The 27,159-nt window shown below is 45.0% G+C and overlaps 1 protein-coding gene across 1 annotated transcript in view; it reads right to left on the reverse strand.

Moving 5' to 3' along the window:
* NUP214 (nucleoporin 214) overlaps positions 1-27,159 on the reverse strand; it is a 3,229,616-nt gene that overhangs the window by 1,695,998 nt on the left and 1,506,459 nt on the right. Inside the window, exons 20-21 of the mRNA XM_044058190.1 lie at positions 26,141-26,226; positions 25,978-26,064 (exon numbers count right to left, since the gene is read on the reverse strand). Of these exons, the coding sequence (XP_043914125.1) occupies positions 25,978-26,064; positions 26,141-26,226 (173 nt within the window). The remainder of the gene's footprint in view (positions 1-25,977; positions 26,065-26,140; positions 26,227-27,159) is intronic.

Genomic DNA, 27,159 nt, shown 5'->3' on the forward strand with positions numbered 1-27,159 from the left:
AAAGCTACGCACAGGGTGGTAGGCACTAGGTGGAACTGGGATGAGCCAGAATGCCCTGCAACACAGCAGTGGCAAAGCCTGCTCTACTTTTGGAATATAAAGGCAGGTGGTAGTGTTTAGTGAAGGTATGCACAGAACTCCAAGTGGCTGCCTCCAAAATATCTTTGGTAGGAACTCCTCTGAGGAAGGCTGTAGAGGTAGCTGTGATCCTGGTGGAGTGGGATCTGATGCCTATAGGGACAGATTTTCCATGATAGGAGTAACAAAACCGTATGCAGTGGCCCATCCATTTTGAAATTGTCTGTTTGGTAACTGGCTTCCCTTGAGCTCCTACAGCATAGGACACAAAAAGTTGTTCTGATTTCCTGAAAGGCTTTGTTCTGTCCAAATAATAACGTAGCTGTCTATGGATGTCTAAGGAGTGTAGCAGTCTTTCCCCTTTGTTTTGAGGATTGGGGTAAAAGGTAGGTAAGTGTATGGCTTGATTTAAAGCTACCCTGGATACCACTTTAGGCATAAATGACGGGTTGGTTCATACGGAAACCCTGTCCTGATCCAAGATGAGAAAGGGCTGCACAGCCACGAGGGCTTGTAGTTCAAACCCTACGAGCTGAGGTAATGGCCAGAAGGAAAGCTGTTTTCCAGGACAAATATTGCAAATCTGTTGAGGCAGCTGGTTCAAAGGGAGGCAATGTTAATTTTTCTAGAATGTAATTAAGATCCCAGGCTGGCATTGGTTGTTTCCTTGGTGGTCTTATATTCTTAGCCCCTCTGAGGAACTGTCTTAAGAGTGGGTGAGAGAATAAGGGTGGATCAGTGTTGAATTCTGCAGAAATGGCCGAGGCATGGATTTTTATGGAGGAAAATGAAAGTCCACTGTTCAGCAGCTCAGCTAGATACTGTAATACCCGAGGCAAATTCAGTTTTCTAGGATCCTGGCCTTTTTTCTCATTCCAAGAGCAAAACCGTTTCCATTTTGTGGAGTAAGCCTTTCTAGTAGATGGCCTTCTGGCCACCAAAATGACATCCTGCACCTCTTTGGTGAATAGGGTCTGTTGTGGTGTTAAGGAATTTTCCATGCAGCGAGATTGAGTGTTTTCAGCTGACTGTGAAGAGTTTTGTAGCTGTGCTGAGTCAGTAGAAGAGGCATTAGAGGTAGGGACCAGGGAGGAGTATGCGTTAGGCTCCTCAGGAGTGGGTACCAGTGTTGTCTTGGCCAGTCTGGAGCAATAAGTATCATCTTCGGTCTGTCTGCTCTTGCTTTCAAGAGCATCTTGGGCAGAAGAGGCAGAGGTGGGAAAGCGTAAACTGTCCATGCTGCCCAACTGAATGAAAGGGCGTCCACTCTCCAGGCCTTTGGATGAAAGGTCCTTGAACAGAACTTTTCCAATTGATGATTCCTGTGGGAGGCGAAGAGATCTATGTCTGGCCTTCCCCACGCTTGGATTATCTTTGTAAACACTTGAGGATGCAACTTCCATTCGTGTGGATCTGTCATATTTCTGCTTAGATTGTCTGCCAGCGTGTTTTCCAAACCTGGCAAGTACTGTGCTTGAAGTTCGATTTGCCATTCCAGAGCCAAGTTCCAAAGTGTCATGGCTAGTCTGCACAGGGGGTATGAATGTGTTCCTCCTTGTTTGTTTATGTACCACATTACTGTGGTGTTGTCTGTTCTTATCAATAATTGTCCTGGATGCAGGAGGTCCTTGAAAGCTGTAATTGCATTTATCACTGCTAGCATTTCTTTTTGATTGATGTGAAGGTGCTTTTCCTTTTGGGACCATTTGCCCTGAATGCACCTGTCTGTCATGTGCGCCCCCCAGGCGTAATCTGAGGTGTCTGTTGTGATGACGTGATTTGCTCGAGGCTTGCAGAATGGGAGACCTGTGTTTGTTTGACATGCTTGGGCCCACCATAGAAATTCCTTTTGCAAACACGGAATTATTGGTATTATTGTTTCCAAACTGTGGCTGTGTTGAGACCATAGGTTTTTTAGGTACCATTGAAGTTTCCTCATATGCAACTTTGCACATGGGATTAAAAGAATGCAAGATGCCATGAAGCCCAGAGCCTGCAGGATTTTCCTTGCAGTAAGCCTGGTACAATTTGCTAGTATTTTGAAGTACTGAGTTAGTTGCCCCTGTTTTTCTGGCGTAAGATAGGCCATCTGGGTGTTTGTGTCCAAGTTGGCACCCAGGAAAGTTATTTTCTGAGATGGTGTTAGCCTGGATTTCTCTTTGTTGACTGTGTATCCCAGAGAATTCAGTAACCGTGTTACATAAGCCAGATGTTCCAGAAGTATGTGCTTGCTGTCCGCTTGGATCAGGCAGTCGTCCAAATAAGGGTAAATTTGTATCCCTTGAAGCCTGCAGTAGGCAATTACTGATGCCAGGCATTTTGTGAATACTCTGGGCGCAGTAAATAAGCCAAAGGGCAATGCAGAGAAATGATAGTGGATTGAACCTGCAAGAAATCTGAGGTATCTTCTGCAGCTTTGTCTGATTGGGACATGCAGGTATGCCTCCTTGAGGTCCAATGTTACCAGCCAAAACTCCTTGCCCAGCATGGGAAGAAGCTGCTGTAATGTGAGCATCTTGAATTTTGGTACGAGTAAAAATGTGTTTAGGATGGATAAGTCCAAAATGGGTCTCCAGTCGGTTCCTTTCCTTGGTACCAGAAATAGTATGGAATAAAAACCTTGACCTTGTTCGTGAGTAGGTACCTTTTGAATAGCTTTCATGTCCATGAGCTTTGAAATTTGTAGTTGTGCCTCTGCCCTTTGATTGTGTGACAGGTTTGGCATGCCTCTCATTTTTGGAAGAGTGTGAAAATGAAATCTGTAGCCTCTGTTTATAACATCCAGGATCCATTTGTCTGTTGTGACAATATGCCAATTTCTTGTAAATAATGCCAGCTTTCCTCCCAAGGGTGCTGCCAGCTAAGACTTGCTTGGCATGGAAAGGAGGAAGTCATTGGGTTTGTTTCCTGTATTGTTGTGCACTGTCGTCGCCACCTCTTGGTGCTGGAGTTTGCCATTGCCTGCCTCTATATGATCCTTGTGATTGTCCTCTGCCTCTTGTGCGCCTGTATCTACCTCTTTGGGGCTTGTCCGTGGCTGGAAAGGACCAGTTTTTAGAAGGCCAATTTCTGCTAAAACGTGGTGGTTGAACCTGTAGAAAAGCTTTGACAGATTGCATAGATTTGGCTTTTTCTTCCATTTTCCGTAGTATCTCCTCAGCATTAGTACCAAATAGCACATCCTTTTGTAAAGGAGCATCTAGTAGTTTAGCTTTCACATGATCAGGCAAGATTTGTTCCCTAAGCCAGGCATGTCTACGAATGACTGATCCTGTAACAGCAGCTCTACTTGAGGCCTCTAGGGCATCATAGCCACATTGTAAGGTGTGTTTACACACTTGTTCTGCACTATGCATCATATCCTGCAACTCCTTCAAATCTGGTTGTTCAGGTTGAGACATTTTATTTCTTAATTGTGATAACAGAAACTGCTGATATTTAAGCATATGGAACTGACAATTTAAGGCCCTCATGGCTAGGGTGGCCGAGGTACATACCTTTTTTCCCCACCTTTCTAAGGATCTTGACTCTCTTTCGGAAGGTAGTAGATTCTTAGCAGTAGAGGCCTTCATTCCCTTGGGGCCTTGAGAAATGGTTTCAGGGTCAGCATTATGGCTTTTGTAAAGAAATTGGTGAGAGTTAGGAACTCTGTAGTACCTATCAGGCTTGACTTGGGCAGGAGGCAGGGAATCCGGATTAAGGCAAGCCTCCGAATAAACATCATCAAGTATATCCAAGACAGGAGGTATCGCCAGAGGTCTGTGTTGAGGTAACAAAAGAAATTCCCTAAGTCTTTTCTTGGAATCAGAAAAGTCTTGGCCTTCCCAATGGAAGTGTTCCCTCAAGGTGTGCAAGGTTTCCCCAAAAGAAAAATCCTCTGGAGGAGATACAGAAAGAATGGACTGCTCTGCATCAGAATCTTCAAAAGGGGAGTAAGAGTGTTCCTCTACATCAGAATGTTCTGAAAAAATGAAGCCCTGATCAGAAGAGGGAGAATCTTCCTCCACTCTGGGTCTCTTGTCTGGAGGGGGTTGGGAACCCCTGATAAGAGTAATTAAATCCTCAGCCATTTTTAGCATCTGCTTTTTAGGCATGGGACCTGGAGATGGGCCCTGTGCAGCAGGCCTCTTGGGATGCCTGGCTGATTTGGACTTTAGGCTTTAATAGAAAAGGAAGATGAGGGTCTAAAGACACCATGGGTGGAAGTGGACCTGTCCACATTAGGAGGCTCAACGTTCACAGTGGCTTCAGTGGTTGTAGTCTGGGTATGGGCCGAGGTACCTGCGCGGTCTCGGTTACAGAAGACACCGCCAAAGAAGTGTCGTCGGTAGTCAGGGACTGCATAGGCGTCTCGCTGAGAACCGGACCACGTGTAGCCGGTTTTGGCGTGGTGTCGGTGGAGACCGCGGACCTCGCGTGTCGGTCCTTGTCCTTGCGTTTTTTGGACAAAACGGTAGTCGGAGTCTCCGACGACATTTTATAATCAAAGGCTTTACCAAAAAAGTGTTGGGCGAACTCCGCCCAACGCTTAATAGTGCGTTTATTGAAAGTAGTGCAAAAGCGACAGCCCGAGACGTCATGGTCTGGGCCTAAACAAGGTATGCAGAGGGAATGGAAACCCTTATGCGGTATTTGCTTCCCACAAGAAATACAATTGTTAACTTTTTCTGACATCGGTCTGAGGCAAGAAAAGATTCCCCAACGGGGTACTTAGCTTTAAAGAAGACTTTGGTTTCCAATTTTTCGTAAATTCAGGAGCTGGCGGACCGGCACTTGCAAACTGCTTCTGCTTCGGGCACCGCGTGGCAAAAAAGACTGAAGAAAATGGCGTCGGCTGTGTTTTATATACTCCTGCCTCACTTGACGTCAGGAAAGAAAGCGACAACAACCGACGCCGGACATAGACTTTGGAATTCGGCCGACCGAGGACCCGCCTGACGGCAGAAAACCCATCTGTGATTACTGCAGCTGTATGCACGATGAACATTGGGCAGGATGGACAGAACCATGACAATCTGAAATTTTGAGTTTCAAACGAACTTGGTCAATTTGCTGAGATCCAGAATTGATCTCCAGTCCCCAGTTTACTTTGGCATTAAAAAGAAAGTTCCAGATCCTTTCGGGTCTGGTAAGACGTCTTGGACTCTTTTCTAGCAGTTTTTGTATTTCCAGTGCTGCTGCTTTTCTCTGACTGGGTGGAACATCTGGAAACTTTTGATAGGATGGAGGTGGAAGGGAAAAGGGAATTATTTCTTTACCTCTGGAAATAATCCTCGGCATCCAGGTGTCATTTGTGATATCTAGCCAGGCTCTCTGGTGCAGGGATAAATGACCCCCAATTACCTCCAGAGGTGGACAATCGGGCCTCCTTTCAGGAGAGTTGATAGGGCCTGTCAGAGAATGTATCTCTAGACCCTTGGTTTTGGGGGCCACCTCTGCCACGTTGGTGGCTTCTTCCATTAGCACCCCCCCTCTGCCTCTGGGGGAACCATTCCCACATGGATCTTGGAAAAGACCCTGAGATTTTTTGAACCACACTTTCTGCCCCCCTCGTTGATTCCTAGAGAAGGTCCTTTGAGGAGTCAAAAAATGTACTCCTACAGCAAACAGATAACTTCCATCTTTTTCTCACCTGCAGTGTGTGTCCTTCACCTTGGGGCCAAACAAGGAAAAGGCAGCATTGACAAAAGAAGACTTGAACAGATCCACAAAGTCACACAAGTGCATCAACACATGTCACCTTATTGAGAAGCCTGAATCAGCCACCCTTGAGGTACCTTCAGCTGCACGAGAAATAAGCCTCATGGACAAATTTGAAATGGACTGAAGGGTCACCAACTGCGAGGCTACTGAACCTTGAGTCTCTGCAGGAGTGGTCACTGAAAGAGTTATTTCACAGTTTCTTTACCAAATCTCTTTGCAACCTAGTGAAATATGCCAAATAATTCAGCGACCTAAGAGCAAAGGTCGCTGAAGCATAGACACACTTCTAAAATCTGTTGAAAGTCCTGAACTTGGATGGATAGTGGAACTTTGTTCTGCAAGTTCCTTCTTCATGGCCACTGCCACAACGACGGCATCCATTGGTACACCCTTGCTCCAGTATTCCCCTCCAGTCAGAGGTACCAGAATTCAGTCTGGTCTCCTGAGGAAAGGTTTAACCACATCAGGTTCCTTCCATGCCAGCTGAGAGAGCAAATCAATGAGCTCATCAGCGGGCGAAGTTACCCAGGAGGTAGACAGGCCAGATCCAAATGTCTCCAGAAACACTGACTCCTCCAGAGGAGGATTTTGGGAGGGCCAACCACCCCGTTTGCTTGTGAATTTCCAGGACGACTCCAAATGAGACGTCTTCGGGTGGTGATTGAGGGGATCCTTTCCCTTCATCAAAATCAGTGTCTTCTGTGATAAATTCCTGTGCAGAATCCAACTGCCTCCTTTTGCACTTTCACTTTCTTGGTACTTCCTCAGTGGGATATTCCAGAGGTGTGTCGGCGGACACAGTGATACCCTGTTGGTTAGTCTGGAGGCGTTGGACTGGTTTGTCCCCTGTGGAGTCGAATGTCAAGGCTCATGGCTCAGAGACGTGACATGTTGAAGGAAGATCTGAGTAGTGAAAGAGTATCCCGCTGAAGTGGAGAACACATTCTCTACTACCTCAAAGGTAGACCATCCCAAGAAGAAGGAAGCCAATGGAGCTAAAAGGCCATGCTTCTGGCTCTGTCTACCCCAAAGGCAATCTCCCAGAAGCAGAGGTTGGAGATGAGCTGTCTAGGGCTGAGGCTCCGAGGGACAGAGAGAGCTCTAAAAAAATTCAGTCAACTCCATCACCGCGGATCCAGCCAGAGCACTTCAGCTCCAACAGCCAATCGACTCTGAACCCATCAGAGCCGGGGACCTCAGAAAAACCCTTGGATCTGAGGACACCAGTATACTCTGATCCAATCGCCTCTGCAAACTTGGATCCAAGGACTCCGAAACGGCATGTCAAATTGGAGAAAGAGCCGATAGTGGAGGCGCAGAGCTGACCGAGGCGTCCTTACCTGAGGGGTAGGAGCCAGGAGAACCCCTATCTTTATCTGCACAGAGAGACACTTCCTCATCATTCTATCCACACTGGCACTGGTGAGACTCCTGGAAGAATGAGATGAAGAAATACAACGCAATTTGGAATGTTCTCTCAAAGAAAAGAGATGGGACACTAGATGGCACTGGGTCTATACAGTAAGAGTATCAGACCTGAAGAAGTACCTCAGGACTTACTCCGATCTGAAGACATTTTAGGTGATCCTGTGGAAGTGTTGTAGACGCTTCGGATCCAACCTGTTATTTTTGTGTGGAGGCTACGTTGAAGACAGAGTCAAATAATCCAACTTTTTCAGGGACTTTTTTGGAGCATCCTTAGAAGCTATCTTAGGGGGTTAGCCCCAGATATGGCTTCTGAAGAAGTGGTGGGTAGTAGTTCTTTAAGAATCAATTTGTCTTTATGGTCCACTAATGCTGGCAAACTAAAATTCTTGCAAACACTACATTCCACATTAAATATTCTGGGTCTAAACAAATGCAGAGATCATGAGCATCAGAACAAGGTAGCTTATGGCTACATTTCCTGCACTTTTTAAATTCTTTTTCAGACATGATGGAAGAAATAAAGCTAGCTAAAAAAAAAAAAAAAAAAATTTAAGTTATTTGAAAAGGGTAAGGAGAAATGACAAAGAAAAAAGAAATGGAGTACCAATGATGGTATGAAGGAATACACCAACGGTGTAAGAGGTTACAAGTAATGATAAAGTTATATATATAAAAATGTTTTAAACAAAAATATATCAGCAATGATATAAAAGAAACGCACTAAGTGTACACAGGAGTTAAAAAAAAAAGGGGGGGGGGAATTAAAATGGCACATCTCTAAATTGCTCGATAGCAAAGCTGACCACATTTATATGTGAAAAGCAGCAAACAAGATCTGAGCTATGTCAGGGACTGGTGCATTATGGGTAAGGAGGAGAGTGCAGTTGTGTACACTTACCATAAATGTAGATGATCGAATGTATTCACTGTTGCAATCATCACACGTGGGTTATCCTGACAGGGGTAGCCCTCAGTCGGCCCAAATACCAGAGACTTAGTATTTCTGCGTCGGTTGCTGTCGCTCCAGGACTGACGTCAGGTCGTTAGTGGTATAAAAACAGGCAGCCAACACCATTACATCAGTTTTTCTTGCCCAAATCAGATTTTCATGCCCCAAATGTTAAGAGCCCCCATATAGGGAGCTAGGTTATGGTGGAAGACCACCACCAGTAGAAAGTAAATACCAAAAATTCCTGTAATGAGAGAGAGAGAGACAAGGGGGATGGAGGGTGGGAAACCAGGACTACAACAGCGAATACACTCGAAAATCTACATTTATGGTAAGTGTACACAACTGTGCCATGTTCATGTTTCACTGCTGCAATCATCACAGTTGGGTTGATTCCCCAAAGCTGAAATAAAGGGTGGAGGCAGTCAAGAAGAGTTGGGGCTGGCTAGTATGCCCTGCAATACTGCAGTTGCAAAGCCTGCCCTGGATTTGGAAAAGATAGGCAGGTGGTAATGTTTGGTGACGGTATGAAAATAACTCCATGTTACAGCCTCCAGGATGTCCCTGATGGGGACCCCTCTGAGGAAAGCTGCAGAGGTGGAGGCTGCCCTTGTGGAATGTGTCCTGACCCCCTAAGGGGGTGGTTTCCCATGATGTTTGTAACAGAAATGGATACAGTGTGCTATCCATTTGGAGATGGTTTGTTTGGATATGGCGTTGCCCTCCGCCCCTGCTGCAAAGCTGACTAGTAACTGGTCAGTTTTCCTGAAAAGATTAGTCCTATCCAGGTAGAATCTCAGGTGTCTGTGCACATCTAAAGGGTGCAGGATCCTGTCCCCCTTATTTTGAGGCTTCGGGGAAAAAGGTGGGCAAATGAATAGATTGGTTGAGAGCCACACTGGACACCACTTTGGGCATAAAAGTTGGGTTAGTCCTGAGGGAGACCCTGTCAGCATGAAAAATGATGAAGGGTTCCACAGCCATGAGTGCTTGTAGCTCAGACACACTTCTAGCTGAAGCGATGGCCAGAAGCAAGGCTGTTTTCCAAGAGAGGAATTTTAACTCTGCTGAAGCTGCAGTCTCAAAGGGGGGGGGGGTAGTGTGAGCTTTTCCAACACAAAGTTAAGGTCTAAGCTGGGGTAGGAGCTCTTCTGGGTGGCCTTAAGTTGTTAGCCCCTCTTAGGAACTGTTTGATGAGAGGGTGAGAACAGAGGTGGGCTCTGTGCTGTAACGAGCAGAGATGGCAGAGGCATGCATTTTAATAGAAGAGAAGGATAGGCCCTGTGAAGTAGGTCTGCTAGGTAAATCCAGGATGAAAGGTAGGGAGGGCTGTGCTGGTTCCTTTAGCCTGGATCCAGGTGCAATACCTTTTCCACTTGTCAGCATAGGATTTTCTAGTGCTGGGATGTCTGGCCTCATGTATAACGGTCCAGGACTTGCTTACTTAGGCTGGCCACTAGAGGAGAGGTCAGGGAATAAGCCAGGCTGCCAGGTTCAGGGTCTGCAATCGTGGATGCAAAAATTCTCCATTCTGCTGGGTAAGTAGAGCTGGGATCTGAGGGAGGTGCCAAGGAGGCAGCAGTGATAGACTGCACAGTAGTGGGTACCACTGGTGGCATGGCCAGTCTGGGACAATCAGGATTGCTCTTGGTTTTTCCTCCCTTATTTTAAGTAGTAAATGCATAGATCGAGAGGATTACCCACTGGAAGGATAGGGCCATCCACTTTCCAGGCCTTGCTGTGAGGTTCCCTGGTGCAGAATTTGCTGAGCTGGTGGTTGTCGTGGGAGGCAAATAGGTCCACCTTCGGGGTACCCCACTTCTGGTTTATAAGGCTGAAGGTGCTGTGGTTTAATTTCCACTCGTGTGGGTCTAGGAGATTTCTGCTTAAGTTGTCAGCCAGAGAGTTTTGGCTGCCTGGAAGGAATTGTGCTAGCAGGTGAATTTGCATAGCTGAAGCCATGAGCCAAAGGGTCATGACTGGCCTGCAGAATGGATAAGAGTGATTTCTTCCCTGCTTGCTAATGTACCACATATCACTGTGGTGTTGTCTGTTTTGATTTGTAGAGGCTCCGGAGAGAGTAGGGGGTCTGAAAGCTGTCAGAGCGTGCTGAACAGCTAGCATCTCTTTTTGGTTGATGTGCAGATGTATTTGATTTGGGCTCCAGTGGCCCTGAATGTACCTGCCATCTAGATGTGCACCCCAGGCATAGTCAGATGCGTCTGTGGTTAGGGTCTGGGTGGCAGGGGTTGTGAAAAGGGAAGGCCCTTGCTGTGGTTGCATGCTGCTGCCCACCAAAGAAAATCTTTCCTTAGACAAGGTATTACAGGTATAATAGTTTCCAGGTCCTGAGAGTGTTGACACCAAAGGCTTTTTAAGTACCACTGAAGTTTCCTCATATGCAGTCCGGCATATGGAATGAGTAGAATGCAGGAAGTCATGAACCCTACAGCTTGCAGAATTTTCCTTGCAGATAACTGGGTTCTGGTGGCTAGTTGAGAGAAGTAGCCTGTCAGATGGGCTTGTTTTTCTGGAGTAAGGAATGCCATCTGGGATGCTGTGTCCAGGCTTGCTCCCAGGAATACATTTTTTTTGAGTGGGGACTAGTTTGGATTTCTTTTCATTTACAGTGTACCCCAGTGAGATCAGTAGGTCCTTTACAAAGATCAGGTGCTTTAACGGCTTTTCCTGACCGTTTGCCTGAATCAGGCAGTCCAAGTAGGGGTAAATTTGAATATTTCTTTGTCTACAAAAAGACATGGCCAGGGCCAGGCATTTTGTGAAAACTCTGGGAGCAGTGGATAAGCGAAAGGGAAGTGCAGAGAACTGAAAGTTCATAGATCCTGCCCTGAAATGTAGATATTTTCTGCAAGAATCCCTCATTGGGATGTGCACATAGGCCTCTCTTAGGTGTAGGGTGGCTAACCAGGCATCTTTGGATAGCATAGGAAGAAGCTGCTGAAGGGTGAGCATTTTGAATTTTGGTATCACCAGGAAGATCTTTAGAATTGATAGATTTAGGATTGGGTGCCAGGTGCCCTTTCTTCTGGGTACCAGGAAAAGTCTGGAACAGAAACCTTGGCCTATCTGGTCTGCAGGAACAGGCTGTATTGCCCTCACGGAGAGCAGGGAATGAACTTGGTTTTGGGCCTCTGCTCCTGGTTTGGAGGAAGATCTGGGAGCCCTTTTGGGGCTGGCAGTGTGTGGAAATAAAATTTGTACCCCTAGGACACTATGCTGAGGACCCATCGGTCGGTGGTGATGGAGGCTCAGTTTTTTGCATGGGAGGCAAGTTTTCCTCCTAGGGGCACAAACGGGTGGGAAGAGGTAAGGGGTGGAGTTGAAAAGTTATTGTGAGTTCTTTCCATAAGGGGGTGGCTTAGCACTCCCTGTTTTTGAAGTGGAGGTACTTCATTGCTTAGATCTCTGCATTCCCTGGGACTGTTGTCGGGGGGGGGGTCTACTTCCCCTAGGTCTAGCCTGAGCCGGCCTTGAGGGGGCTGGAAAGGACCAATGTTTGGAAGGGCAATGCCTACTGAATCTCGGAGGCTGGACTTGCAAAATGTCTTTAACTGTCTACATAGATTTAGCTTTTTCTTCCATTTTTAAAACTTCTTCTGCCTTGGTGCCAAACAAATTGTCTTTGTTCAATGGTGCGTCCAATAATTTTGATTTGACATGATCTGGCAAGCTCTGTTCCTTAAGCCAAGCATGCCTTCTAAGTACACAACCTGTGACTACTGCCCTGCAGGATGCTTCTAGGGCATCAAACCCACATTGCAAGGTGTGCTTAGTAACTTGGTTTTCAGAATGCATAAGCTCCTGTAATTCTTTATTTTCTGCACAAGCTGGAAAGGTAGATATTTCTTTGTTTAAGGAGTTCCATAATATGTTGCTGGTATTTCAACATGTGGAACTGACAATTTAGTGCTCTAACGGCTACAGTCGCAGAGGTGTATACTTTTTTACCCCATCTATCTAAAGCTCGGGAATCCCTGTCCAAAGGGATGGGATTCTTAGCTGTGGTTGCTTTCATTCCTTTAGGCCCTTGGGAGATGACCTCTGGGTCAGCAGTAGGATTTTTGAAAAAGAATTTGAGAGAGTCAGGTTTTCTGGGAGGAGGTAGTAGGGTGTCAGGAGTTGGACTGGATTCCATGAAAACATCATCCACAACATCCAGAAAAGGAGGAATCGCTAAAGGTCTGTGCTGTGGTAAATCTAAAAATTCCCTGAGTCTCTTTTTGGACTGAGGATAATCCTGACATTCCCAATGGAAATGCTCTCTCAAAGTATGTAGGGTTTCACCAAAAGAAAAATCCTTTGGAGGAGAGGCAGAAGGAATGTATTCCTCTACACCTGAATCCTCATAAGCAGACAAGGGCATGTCTTCATACTCAGAAACCTCAGAGTCGTTAGACTCCGGGTCAAATAAAGCTGCTGGGGATAATTCTCTTTCTTTTAGAAGGGGGTAGGCTGGCTTCCCCTAATAAGCATGATAAGGTCTTCTGCCATTTTAAGCATTTGCGACTGACGTATGGAAGCAGGTGCTTGAGCTTGGGACATCGGGTTTTTAGGTGTTGTTCGTACCCTGGGCATTAGAAACTCTGTAGTTTTAGAAAGAACTGAAGACACGGAAGACGTCGTTGGTTTGTGTCGAATATCGGTAGTGCGAAGAATTTCTTTGGAAGCAGGTGCATACTCAGCAGCTCCGGACCCATCCAAGGTAGAGACATCCGTAGGATCCTTAATCAAAGGAGAGTCTCGCGGCATACCGGACTCCGAACGGGTCTCGGTAGTGGCCTGCGAATCTATAGAAGCGGGCATCAGGGGCTGCAAAAGCGCCTCACTGAGTACCGGCAAACTGGCAACAAGCTTAATGGAAGCATTGTCTGCAGTTTTGGACCTGTACGGTTACTTTTTTTAGAAGATTGTTAGTCGGATGGCTTACTGAAGCTATTTCGGAATACGGAGATGGAGAGCGAAAGTATTTAGCTATGGTAAGGGCCCCATATAGTTCTGGCGTTGAACAAAGCACAAAACCGAAATCGAGGGACGTCGTGGTCTGGGCCTAAACAGGTGACACAGCAAGAATGGGAATCCCGGTGTGGTATTTGCTTTCCACAGGCGAGACAACTGTTAACTTTTTCTGACATTGGTTAGAGCAAGAAAAAAAGGATCCCCCACGGGTTACTTTACTTTAGAAGACTTCAACTTCAGTTTCAGAAACGAAAACTCAGGTAGCGGCTGACCGGCACTCGTGTGAACTGCTTCGGGCTCGTTGGCACAAAGTGTGATATAAAAACAGGCAGCCGACATCATTACACCACTGATGACCTGACGTCAGTCCTGGAGCGACAGCAACAGACGCAGAAATACTAAGCCTCTGGTATTCGGGCCAACTGAGGGCTACCCCTGGCAGGATAACCCAAACTGTGATGACTGCAACAGTGAAACACGAAGAATATCTTGAGAGTTTCAGCTGGTCACGAGCGATAGTAATGACAGTCTCGGATCAGAGGTTCGGATCCCAACCCAATGGTTGAGGAATGAATGAAAACTGACATCAGATGCATAGTTTCTCCACAGAAAAAAAAACTGTTTTATAATGTTTAAATCAACTTTTAAAATGTCAAACACTAAAGTACACTTCCATTTACAGATATAGTATAGTCATATGACAGTTAAAAACATACTCCCAGCTTAAAACATAGCTTCCAAAACATGAATGCAAGTTTAAATATGAAAAATAACATGTGGAAGTTTTTTCCCCCAAAAGTAACTTATCTTTCCAGCAATGGAACAGCACAAGCTGACTTGTCAGCTCTTGAAAGATCACAGAGAACTGGAGTGCTCTCTTTGGTAGCAGGAAAGTTAAGGGCTTGTCGCCTAAACTTGACTTTTTAGTCAGCTCATCTCTGGCTAACAGTTTAGGTGCATGGAAAGTGCGACCATGTTTGCTAAGAGCTGTTTGGGCTCTTTGGAAGCTGGCCGGCTGCTATACCCTATGTTGGAAATAACCCATATAGTTCAGGCTACTGCAGCAATCATCATCATCAGAAATACCCTAAAGATAAGTGTGACACCACACCACTTAACCAGGAATCAAGCAACTTCAATCCTCACCACTGGCAACAGTGGAGGACATACACTTGAAGGATGACAGGTATACACACAACATTTCCAGATGCAGCTCTCTACATCAAGTACATTTTCCCTTAAAACCACATATATACCACAGTCAGTCCGGAGCTGGTTTCTCACTCTTTCTCCTGATACCCAATAAGACTCCCCACTGGCATGGCCAAAGAGTTGAGATCTCAGCTGAGTCACCAAGCTAAGACCTTCAAGCACCATCTCGATCCAACCAGTGCTTTGTGTCCCTGCACAAGTAGCTGGCACACAAACTTTAAGGTCTGATTTACACACACACCTGGGAAAGGCTGGCACAGGCTTACTAGCTATGCCCCCTTCTGCCCAGACTACAAGGTAGTTACCACTGCCACCATTCATCTCCTCATTAGCTATTTAAGGCCCTTAACAAAGGGTGCCTAATCTTACTCTGTAATATTAACACAAATGGTAGTTTGACCAAGAGCAAGGCTATTAGGAGTAGGCCACACAGTATCACCAAATAAATATGCAATTACTCTCAAAACTTAAATATCTCTACACAGATCAGCCACAATGGAAGGTTTAAATATGTTTAATAATAAATAAAAGAACAAGACAATACTAAATATATATTCACAGTGACGGAGTTCAAAACCACAGGAAATATTTAAAACAGCATTGCAGGACAGTCTCAAATAAATAAAGAAAAATATCTAAACTAAACTATATTCTGGACTGAATCTAAGAGAATTACTATAATGTAAGAACTTAATAATAAAGCAAGGCAGATGTGGTGAATGGATCTTCTATTTGTTGTCAGGTCCAAGACAGAATGCTCTGTCTCATTAAGAGACTTCTCAAAATAATACCTACAATATTACTGATGGGATAGCTTGCAGAATTACATCATATCTTGTCAGTTGACTCCTAGTTCTCAGGCCAAACAGCCTTTGATGGCAACTGGTAGTATTTAGCATCTACCTGTAAAAATACAGAGACAAGGGCTTCTCCTCAGATCTCTGGCAGATGCTAGAAGTCATAAAACAATGACATTCCTTCATGCTGTCAAAACTAGTAATTAGTTCACACTAAAGACAATACAGAAAGTTTCCTAGTACAGACATTGTCTCCCTTGCTGCATTGAAAACTGAAAGATACAATCTTTTATAGCCTAGCTATAAATAATTTAATTTCACTTATTTTTCTGAAGTTTGCTGGACTGAAGTTAACCTCCTGTATCCCAGTTTCCCATATTAAAATATATATATTTTTTAAAATATTACAATAGTGGATGTACATTTCTGTTCTCTTCCAGTAAGGAACACAGTCGATCCATTTTAAACACAAGCATTTTGCAAATACCTTTTCAACACACACACGTCTGTACAAGCAGTTTGAAACACACATGACATACAGTTCTAATGCATTTGTAACACAAGCATCTTATATAAATCATTTCAGTATTCACCAATGACCTAAAATTTACAAAATTCCAGCTAGCTGGGCTGGCAGTATCTCCTTTCCTCACAATAAGAATCAGTGCACCAATGATCAATACATCAACAACTTCTCTGGTGTTCAAACCACCAAAAAGTGAAACATTGTAACAAGTCTGTATTGAACACATACAGATAGCTCCCATGAGCTAAGCATTTTGAAAATAAAATGCCATCCATTCCAATAACTGCCTCCAATCAACTGAGTGGAAAACAGGAATAACAACTTGGTGTGCGCTGTGACAGCCTCCATAAACTCTAATACAAGAAAGATTAACCCAATGCATCTCGCCCAGGTAAAGAAATGAAAAGGTAAAAAAGAAGTTATGCACTCACCACAACATTCCATCTGAGTTGTTGCTCTTCATTTGTCTTCAACCTGTGGTTATTCAGATCCAGCACGGATCTGACTCGGCTGCATTTCCAGCATCTGATCAGAGCTCCAAGCTTCTCCCCTACCCATAATGCCCCTGCCTCCCTCCTCCCTTCAGATAGAGTTTGCTGCACACCAAAGTATCCCAGCCTGACCCAAAAAATGTTGTCCCATGACAAGAGTCTCCATAGGCAAGAAGAGAACAAGGGCATACCCACGTGGTGATTATTTCTCTTCTGGCCATACCACCACGCAGCCTACGTAAGGTAGGGCGAAGGAGGGAGGAGGAAGGGATAGTTGAAGACAAATGAAGAGCAACAGCTCAGATGGAACATTATGATGAGTATATAAATTCTTTATCTGAAGTTGTTGTCTTTATTTGCTCTTCAACCTGTGGGACAGAGTTCCCAGCTACTAAACACCTGGGAGTCCCTCATGGAAGGCTATTCCGCAGCATGGTGGAGCCATAGGATGCCCTGTTCCTGGATAGGTTATCCAACAAGTAATGCAAGATGAAAGTATGTAAAGAAGCTCAAGTAGCCGCAGAGCAAATGTCATCTAAAGCTACCCTGGACCAAAAGGCAGCTGAAGTAGCCATAGATCTAGTGGAGTGCGTCTTCACTTGACCTAGTGGGAAAATCTCTAGCTGAATACGCCAGGGTAATACACTAGGAAATCCACTGACCAATGGTGACTTTCAACATGGATTTCCCTAAAAGGGGGCTTAGAATAAGAGATAAACAGTTGGTGTACAAAAGGATTTAGTCCTATGCAGGTAAAAAGGTAACTGTCTATGCACATCCAACAAGTTCAATTTGTACTCTCCCTTATTCTGAAAATTTTGAAGAAAACCAGGAGATTAATCACCTGATTAATGTTGGATTCCGAAGCCACTTTAGGAAGAAATGATGGATTAGTCTACAAGGAAACCCTGTCCTTATGAAAAATTAAATACAGAGGCTTGACCGACAATGCTTGAAGCTCCGAAATCCTTTTGGCAGATGTAATAGCAACCTAGAAGGCAGTCTTCCAGGACAGTAACTGTGGATCTACTGATGCTGCAGGTTCAAATGGGGGTGAAACTAAAGCTTGCAGAACTAGCATGAAATCCCAAGGAGGTGTGGGTCCTTAATGGGTGGCCGAAGTAAAAGGTGCCTTTCAAAAAGGCTTTACAAAGCATAGAAGAAGCCAGAGAAGCCATATTGTCACCTACATGAAAATTATATACAGCTGCCAGTTGAACCTTGACCACAGAAAAACTGGCACCTTGATGAAAGATACTTGCTAAAACTTCTAAAACTGCCGGAACCGGAGCAGTGAAGGGATCTAGGTCACGCTAAGATGCCCAAATAAAAAAGCATTTATCTTGCTGGAAAAAATCTTCCAGGTAGAAAATTTATGAGCCACAACCAAAATTTTTTTGACAGGTGAAGACAACCCAGGAGTCCTGACTATCATGGGAACTGGAGCAGCCAAGCAGTGAGCTTCAGACTGACCAGGTCTGGATGAGGAATCCCTGAGGGATGAGAGATGAGATCCAGAATCGGATCCAATGTCCAGGCAGACACAAGAGACCACAGACAGGGGAACCAGACTTAGCGAGGCCAGAATGAGGTAATGAGGATGACAGAGTTCCCCAGCCTGTGAACTTTCTCAAGAAATTTTGGTATGAGGGGCAGAGGAGGATAAGCATACAAAAGAATAGAGGGCCAAGCACGAATCAGAGTGTCTCAGAGCAAGGCTGACCCCACTTTCGAAAAATCTGCTCTGCTACTGAAGGATTCAGAAGCCACTCACAAGGCATCAGAATAGACCTGCTAAGCCTGTCCATTAGAATGTTGGACCTCCCTGGAATGTGCGTTACCACCAGAAAATGCCCGGTGGATTGCCCACTCCCACACACTCATGGCTTCGCGACACAGGGGATAAGACCGGTTTCCCCTTCTGCTTGTTAATGTACCAGACCACTGACATTTTGTCTGTCTAGATAACAATAGACCCTAGTGGAAGATGGGCATGGAGAGCTTGCAATTCTAGGAGTACTGCCCTCATCTACAGGACACGGATATGCAATAGAGTCTTGCAGGGGGACCACGTGACTTGGACTGTCCTTCCCAAGCAGTGCCACCCCTACCCTAGTAGGGAGGCGTCCATGGTCACCATGGCCAAAGGGGTAGGCAGAAGAAAGGGGCGACCCCGAAGAATATCTGGAGAACAAATTCACCACAGAAGAGAGTCCCTGCACACCCAAGATACTGGAATAGCGTGGGACAACGGAAGATCTAGAAAGGACCACTGAAATGCAAGAGTCCATTGAAGTATCCACATGTGTAACCGGACCATGGGCAAAAGAGTGATCGTGGCTGCCATGGACCCTAACGACTGTAAAACCAATTTTGCCATCGGTAATAGAGTCTGAAGGATGCAGAGGACATGCAGTTTCAGACACTGGATTCTCTCTGAGGTTAGAAAGACCTTGGTTTGAATTGTGTCCAATCGAGCTCCAATGAAATCTAGTACCTGAACCGGAGCCAGTAACGATTTGTTGAGATTAATGGTTATGCCCAACTGGTGGGCAAAGAGAAGCAGAGTATCCCTGGCTTGGCAGAGTTGATGCCTAGAAGGGCAGCAAGGAGCCAATCGTCCAGGTAGGGGAAGACATGGAATCCCTGTAGTCTCAAGGTGAGCCACTACCACTGTCATCACTTTGGTGAACACCCTGGAGGCTCTGGTAAGACCAAAGGGGAGCACTCTGAACTGGCAATGACTGGCTCTCAGCCGGAAGTGGAGAAACCTCCAAGAGAACTTGTCCATCTTGATGTGGTAGTACACATCCTGAAGGTCGACCGAGCAACATCCAATTGTTCTCCTGCAGAAAGGGCAGGAGAGCTTGAAGAGTGATCATCTACAATTTTGTCTTGTAATTGACAAATTTAAGGAGGAGAGTTCCAGAATGGGTCTCAAGTCCCCAGTCTTCTTTCGCACCAAAAAGAATCTGGAATAAATGCCTGATCTAGACTGGTCTCAGGGGATGGGTTGGATGACTCACTTTTCTAGCAGCTTTGCAACTTCCAGTGCTGCTTCCTCCTTTTGCGTTTGTGGAACGTCTGGGAGGTGTTTGGGTGGGAGAGGTGGTTGATTGAATGGGATTAAATAGCTTCTGGATATGATTTGCAACATCCAATGATCATTCGTGATGGACTCCCGGGCCATTGGGTGTAGTAAGAGGAGTCCCCCGACTGCCTCCAGAGCTGAGCAGCCATGCAACCCTTCAGGGTTGCTGCGTGGGTCTGTCCAAGAAAGGCTCTCGAGACCCTTGATTCCTCGGACCACCTCTGCCTCAGGGGCAACATCTATCGAATTCTACTCTGCTTCTGGGGGAAGACGAATCCTGAGCATCCTGGGGGTAACTCTGAGATTTCCAGAACCACATCTTCTTGGCCCCCTGCTGCTTCCTTAAAAAGGTTCACTGAGGGGCCGAAAAGTGGATGCTGATGGCAGAGACAGACTTCCCATCCTTCTCACTCTGGACTAGAGTATCACGTACAGACTTTCCAAACAGGGTGGAACAGTCATACGGGGCATTAGTAAAAGACACCTTAAAAAAAAAAAAAAAATAGAAGAACTAAGCTGCACTTGTATAGTGTCATGCCTAACCATGAGTTCTGTTTGTATATGCGTTTGCTAAACTAGTTCACACAAGTATATATTTACTATATTACCATATTGTCAGGTTTTTAGGAATTTTTACATAGGTAAAAGGATTTTCCAATAACGGATTATTATGCATCCTGGAAGTGCTGTATATCAGTGATTTAAAGAGATGTAACCTGCTGGACAGGTAGTTGTGCATGATTTCAAAGTCTAATCCACCAGAAGGTATAAAGCCAGAGCCAGGCATGACGCCTGATGGCAACATCTGTTCTGACAGCTCTAGCAGTGCCCTCGGTAGCATGAGAGATGAGACGCATAGAGATGTTAGCAACAGACTTGAGGGTGGTCAGTCGAGAGGAGAAAACCTTCTTGTCCCCAGCCGACATCGACCCAAGGGTAGACTTAGTGACCTCCTAAACCAGGTCTCACTGGAGTCTAATCACGTGCACCAGATAGTTCAGCGCCCCACCGAAAACGTCGCTGAAGCTTACACCCGCTTCCCAAAATGGCCCATCGTCCTTGACTCATGGTCTGGTGAATGAACCATGGAGCTCTCTTGTGCGAGCTCCTTCTTAGTGGCCGCTGCCACCACCATGGCATCAACAGGGGATCCCTTGGTCCAGTGATGCCTGACAGCACACTGAGTATCTTGTCCGGGCATTTGGGGATTGGCACCCCCGTGTCTGGCTCCTTCCACACCAGAGATGCAATTAGGTCCAGCAGTGGATCTGCGGTAGGGGACACACAGGAAGGTAGAGGGTTCTGCGTCAAATGCATCCAGGAACACAGATTCATCCGGGTTAGGTTTCTGGGCAGACCCCCCCCCTCGCTGCCAAAGGATTTCCATGATGATCTAAAGGAGACATCCTTGGGAGGTGACCGGGGGGAACCTTCCCCTTCCTCTAAATCGGTTTCTTCCATATGGGACTCCAGAGGGGAGTCCAACTGCCTCCTTTTGCACGTACGTTTTTGAGGCACCTCCTTAGTGGGGGGCTCTGGGGAGGACTCAACAACATCTCATGGCTGTCCCTGAGGGTAGCTGGATGGCCACATCTGCACCAGAAACAGAGGGAGTCAGGACGGATTTAGAGGACAAGATCAAGGGTCTTGATAGAATCCAGAGAACCTTCTCCCCACCATGTCAAAGACAAAGGGGAAGAGACCGCATGAGAAAGGGCTACAGACGGACCCACTACCCTCTGGAGAAAAAGGAAGGCAGAGCCAAACCTCCAGGTGCCGAGATTCCAAGAGGGAGGCTCTGCTCCAAGAAACCAAGATACCATCCCCTCGGTTCCAGCTCCGAGAGCAGGATGGACCTGAACTCGTCAGATCTAACCTGCTCAAGGTAATTTCCGGCATCAAGGTACACTGTACCATTGGCACCGACATGTCAACGTCGAGGGCTCGCGGATTCAAGAGCTCTGAAACTGGGGGTCAGATCGGAGAAGGAGTAATTGGGTAGGAATGTGAACTGCATGCCCCCCGCTCCAGAGGGAGAGGGAGCATGCAAGACTCCCATCTGTATCTGGGTGAGGATAAATCTCTGCATCAGTAAGGCTGTGGGTGGAATGGGAAGAAGAGGCCACCGATACCAGCCTGAAGGGGCAGAGGTGAAGCTTGAGCGGGCGAATGGGTCCAAAGTTCCTCTGGCACCGGGGAGAAACGAGGGGAATGAAGCAGGGGAGACTCTGGTCTCGGAGTCTAGCAGACCTTGGCCAGTGAACCAGTGGAGGATGAGCAATCAGGGGCCCGCTTCCTCGGCTTGTCTTTGTGTTTGTCCCCGTCCCCAGACCTCTTGGCAGGAGGTTTGAGTCCCAGAGGCTGGGGCGGGGACCGAAGTAGAAGCCTGGGTTGAGGAGGCCTTGGCCTGGTCATAGGAGGGGAAGGAAGGCTTTTTAAAATCAGCTTGTTCCTCCTGTCCATCAATGCGCAGGGACTGAAGCCCGCGCAGATGGAACAGGACTCCAAATGGGCAGCTCCTAAGCATACAAAGCACAGAGTGTGGCCATCAGATAGGGAGAGCTTATGGCAACACTCCGTGCACTTACGGAACCCTGGTTTGAGAGTTTCAGACATAACTGAAACAGAGAGGCCCAACCAGAAAACCACTCACACACACATGCTCCTGATAGAAGTTTTTTTTTTGTGCTGACCATGAAAGCACGAGGGGATGTAGAAGAGACAGAAAGAGAAAATTAAGTAAAGGGGAAGTATAACGATCAAAAGAACTCAGTCACTTACCACAACAGAAGCTCAGCGCAGAGGATCATGATGCTTATGCTAGCATGGCAAACGAGATCTGATGGGAGGAGGGAGATGGGGACATTATGGGTAGAGGAGGAGCTTGGAGCTCAGAACAGACGCTGAAAATGCTACCGAGTCAGATCCGTGCAGGATCAGAGTACTCACAGGTTGAAGAGGAAATGAAGACAACAACTTCAGATTCAGTATCAGTTTACAGCATTAGAAACAGTTCAAAGGACAGCAATGAAGTCCAACACACTAAAGGTAAAAATGTCTGTTTATCTTATTAGTAACAGTTTACAGTATTACAACAGTTCCAATGACAGTAATGAAGTCCAACACACTGGAGCAACTGGGACAAAAATGAAGTTATGCTGAACAGCAAATAAAGTCATGAGATCACCATATTTAACAGTCACAAAAGTTCATTAAGTTAATGCACAAGTATTAGAACCACTATTACAAAGCCATATCACTAAATGCAGTCACCCTCAGGGTTCTCAATTTTCTGGTGGATTAGACTTTGAAATCATGCACAACTACCTGTCCAGCAGGTTACATCTCTTTAAATCACTGATATACAGCACTTCCAGGATGCATAATAATCCGTTATTGGAAAATCCTTTTACCTATGTAAAAATTCCTAAAAACCTGACAACAATATGGTAATATAGTAAATATATACTTGTGTGAACTAGTTTAGCAAACGCATATACAAACAGAACTCATGGTTAGGCATGACACTATACAAGTGCAGCTTAGTTCTTCTATTTTTTTTTTTTTTTTTTTGAAGTACCACACAGTTCACTGAATAGTTACCCACAAGCTCTCTTTACTTATTGCTCATGCAGGTCTCACTATACTATATTCAAGGGCAAGCTGTGCTTTGCAAGCAAGTCACTGCAACTACCTACAGTTAGTCATACATGTTTTTCTTAGCATTTTCCTACTGATATGCGGTGGCTGTTTGTGGGGTTGCTACAAGAGTCAGCTATGACACACAAATGTGAGCAGGACTGTTTCACTTTGCCATGGCATAACAATTTAGACTATTATTAATCAGTAATATGCAGTCTATCATATTAACAAGATATATCTCAGTAAAGTTTCTTAACCATTTAATGTTCTCATACAGCAAAAGTAAGCAAAACCAAATAGAAAAGTGTCAGATCATGTACTTTCATGTGACAATGTTATGCATATCATAACTTTTGAGACAAGCACTGTACACTGATCCTGCAATACACATCCTAACAATTGGTAATACAATATATATATGGATCTAAAACATTTGTTCGAGTGAGCAAAATACCGAAACCCAAACGGCCGAGCATACTTACGCGAAAGCGCTTTTCACCGAAGAAGCACTTTCGCGCAAGTATGCCTGTTGCCGAGGCTGTACTACAGTGTGGGTAAGGGAAGTTTCCCTATTCCCCACTGTAGTGCGGTCTCGGAGGGAGAATATTAAAGTAGGGGGTGTGTGTGGGGGCATAGCCCCCCACATGGGGGGTGCAGGGGGCAAAGCCATATATATATATATATATATATATATATATATATATATACACACACACACACACACACACACACACAAAATATGGCAACCTGTGACCAAAATTGAAGTAACCAGTAGTGAACTAATCAAAGTATAAAAAACACTTTGCTTGTTGATAGCTATTGGGGATCAAACAGTGAAGTAGACTGACACACACACATACATTTAAAAATAGAATATGAAGGAGTATTCTTACTTTTGTGACAAGTGAATTTTAACTGTACTATTTGTGTTTGCATGACCCTCATTATAATTTGTTTCCTCTCTCACTACTCAAAGTTATGTGGAATGTGTGTGCGTTGGGGGGGTGAACAATGAGGGAAGGAAGGGAGAAGATAATTTGCTCAAGACTTCAAGTTTGGGCTAGTTTCCAGTACCTACAGTACATACAGAAGGTCCTAAAATAAAGCTTCTCTATTAATATTATATTTTTCCCTCTGCATTTCTCTTCATGCCTGCCAGCTATTAAGTCTCTTCCCCCTCTTGGTCTTGAATCCATTCTGTTCCCCATACTCATGGGGGCAATAGCCAAAAGACAGGCTGTCCTACAGACAGCAATGGGGATTGCTTGCACCTTCACTGCCATCCCAGGAATGAATCATTCAGGATAAGGTCCTAAGCCCATCCCTGGTAGCGGATATGAGCACTTGTGTTAAAACAGCACAGTGGCTTATGACTTTCTCATATAATGATGTGTTCTATTCACATACAATGAGAGCTACCATACCTGTCCTGGGATTCTCAAAGCCCCAAGTTCCTAGCCACAGCAGCTTTCTGTAACCTGCAAGCCTCTCCATGCAAGGTGTCAGTTGGCTAACTGGAACCACCACCTCCCCCCTAGCATGGGTGAGACAAGGTCTGCTGCTCACTGCTTGGCTCTTCCAGGGCCCCAGTCACTATTCAAACTCAGGCTATCTTGGCCCTAAGTCGGGACTTTGTCTGTGCACACAGTGTGTGCCTATGTGTAGCATATATCAAAAATTGCAGCTGTGGTCTAGACCAGCACAACTACACACCGTGCACCATTCTGATATCTTCAATATAAAGCCACAATGCTTGCTACAGTATGGCAATAAGGGTACACACAGGTAGGGTAACTGCATGCATGGTGGTTGATGTCACTGACTGGGAGTTTGTCTTTCGGCTTTTTCCCGGTAAGGGGTTGCCACAGCGGAACTCTGGTCCGCTAATGATTGGCAGTAGATTTTTAAGAAACACCAAGGTGCCAGCTCGATGCCCAACGTTCAAAGAAGGCATGCCCATTTACGCACACATGTCTTTCGAACGTTACCCAACCGCGAGGACATGCAGACTCCACAGAGAAGGCACTCCCCAAGGCACGCCGAGAATCAAACGGGAGAACCTCTTGCTGTGAGGTAACAATGCTACCGCCGTACCACTGCTGCATAAATACATACAACTGTCACCAATTAATATGTGATGGTCAGGAGCTGCTGTCTCGTGAGCTGCACTGTTAGTCACCAAATTATATCAAAACAATGATAATACCTCAGGTCCTGATCACTAGCTGTCACACTCAAGTGAGTTTCGCAATGAACAGCTGCAGAGAAGAGTTATAACTGTTGACTCCTATGAGTTTTCCAGTCTGGCTCTCAATCCATTGCAGCTCTATCTTACCAACACTAACAGAAACTTGGTCAAGATAAATTTCCATGCACATCACTGTTGCCCAGGAGGGGCTACAGATAACTTTCTAGTGCCAGTACGCTTTTCTTATATTTACAGTAACTCGCTGCTACCAATTAGACCAATCTAGTAAACAAATTACACGTTTACGCTAAAAAAAAGCCAAACACAATTTAACTAATAGAAAGTTCACCCCGAGGATCACTTCAGTGGCTCTACTTGATAGCGGCACTGGGAACTAACGTCGGGTGGCACGACTCCAGGGCATTTCTATGGGCTAGGTTTGTAAAGGCTCCAGGGACATTAGCTTAGCATACACCCATGAACTGTTTTGTATCTATGAGTAAGTCACTCTTCAAAAAGCATGAGACAACAAATATACCATCAAACCTGCACACATACTGTTATACTAATAAAACAATTGCTAACTACAGGATGTTGAAGCTGTATTAAGCTGACAGGCCACTACTCCTTGAACATGCATTTAAGTCAACACAAAAAAGCAGCGTGTTCTGCCAAAACAAAGACTACCACAATGACAAACATTTGAAACATAACCACTCCATATGAAATGTTCAAATGGATATGCACACACAGCCCGCCACATTAAGTCTACCATTTAACATAGCTGTTTACACCATGCAGCTTTCCAAGAACTGCAGCACTGACTTCAAATTAGGTGATGACTAACCTGGATTGATTTGGTTAGCATAACAGGAGGCCAGAAAAGTAAACATACCTGGTGCAGTGGATCTCTCAGTTGGGGTCTTCCTCTTAGATAAGAAGCTTCTCAGCTGAGCCTGCTTCACTGGAGACAGCTTTCCTCCTAGAAACAAAATCAAATATTACAAAAACAAAACATCACAAAGTTATAAAAAAGCAAATTCAAAGTAATAACAAACCTGGGGATCTAGGAGATGAGATGGGAGAAGCCTCTAACGTAGTTTTCATTAAGGCAGTGTGAAGACCTTCTAGTTCACCATCAAAGCTGAAATGCAAACAGAAACTTAGCCTGCACTGAAGAAAACATACATTTCATAAACAAAAGAATACAGTAGAATTTAGACAATTTGTACATTATCATAATTACTACCCCTCTTGATACCAACCATCACTGGTTACAGTTCAAATATCTACAAAGGTAAACATAGCCGAAAGAAGGGCATTTCTGCATATAATAACCCATCCCGAACATCTACTGGTGGAATGACACTTCAAGCTAGTCAATGTACGGCAGAAAACTTCCAATGCCAGCTCACCTATGTAGTACAGTGAAGATGCAAAGACAGATTCTATGAGTCTAAACTGTTCCTAAGCAATAAACCCAATAAATGCAGCAAAGAGGTGCTATAACACTGCACAGGTGGAGCAGCTTTACTTGTGAAAATGTCAATAAGGTACTGAAAATGCAAAGGACACAATTAACAAAACTGTTAGATCAACGTCATAACCAATCAGCCATATTAGCAAGGAAAATCAACTACTCTCATTTTGCAGAAGTGAGAGACACAATGAAAACAAGCTTAGTTTCCAGACGAATACATCAAATAAATTATTAGCACTCTGCTTCCACCTATGCACTTATAAAATAATCTGATGTAGTAAAATTGTCAGTTCAACACACTTTGGTTATAGCATGATCTACTATGACAGGCAGATCATTTCTGTAAAAATTGTTTAATCAAAAAATAGCGTAGTGGCCCTGACTAAAGTGGGAGGCAAGCCCATCACATACAACCACGCATAGGACATTGCCACAGAACACCTACTAAAACACTCCATGAGTTTGTTAAACTTTGAGGAAAGCTTTGATATTTCACTGTTATAGCCTGGATTTGACAGAATGTACAAATCCCCAATGAACATTTTACACATAATGGATAGTCAATACAGCTCCTACCATACACATCTTTCAACTGCA

The sequence above is a fragment of the Protopterus annectens genome, chromosome 16.part0 (assembly GCF_019279795.1).
Source record: "Protopterus annectens isolate FY-2018-M chromosome 16.part0, PAN1.0, whole genome shotgun sequence".
NCBI lineage: Eukaryota > Metazoa > Chordata > Ceratodontiformes > Protopteridae > Protopterus > Protopterus annectens.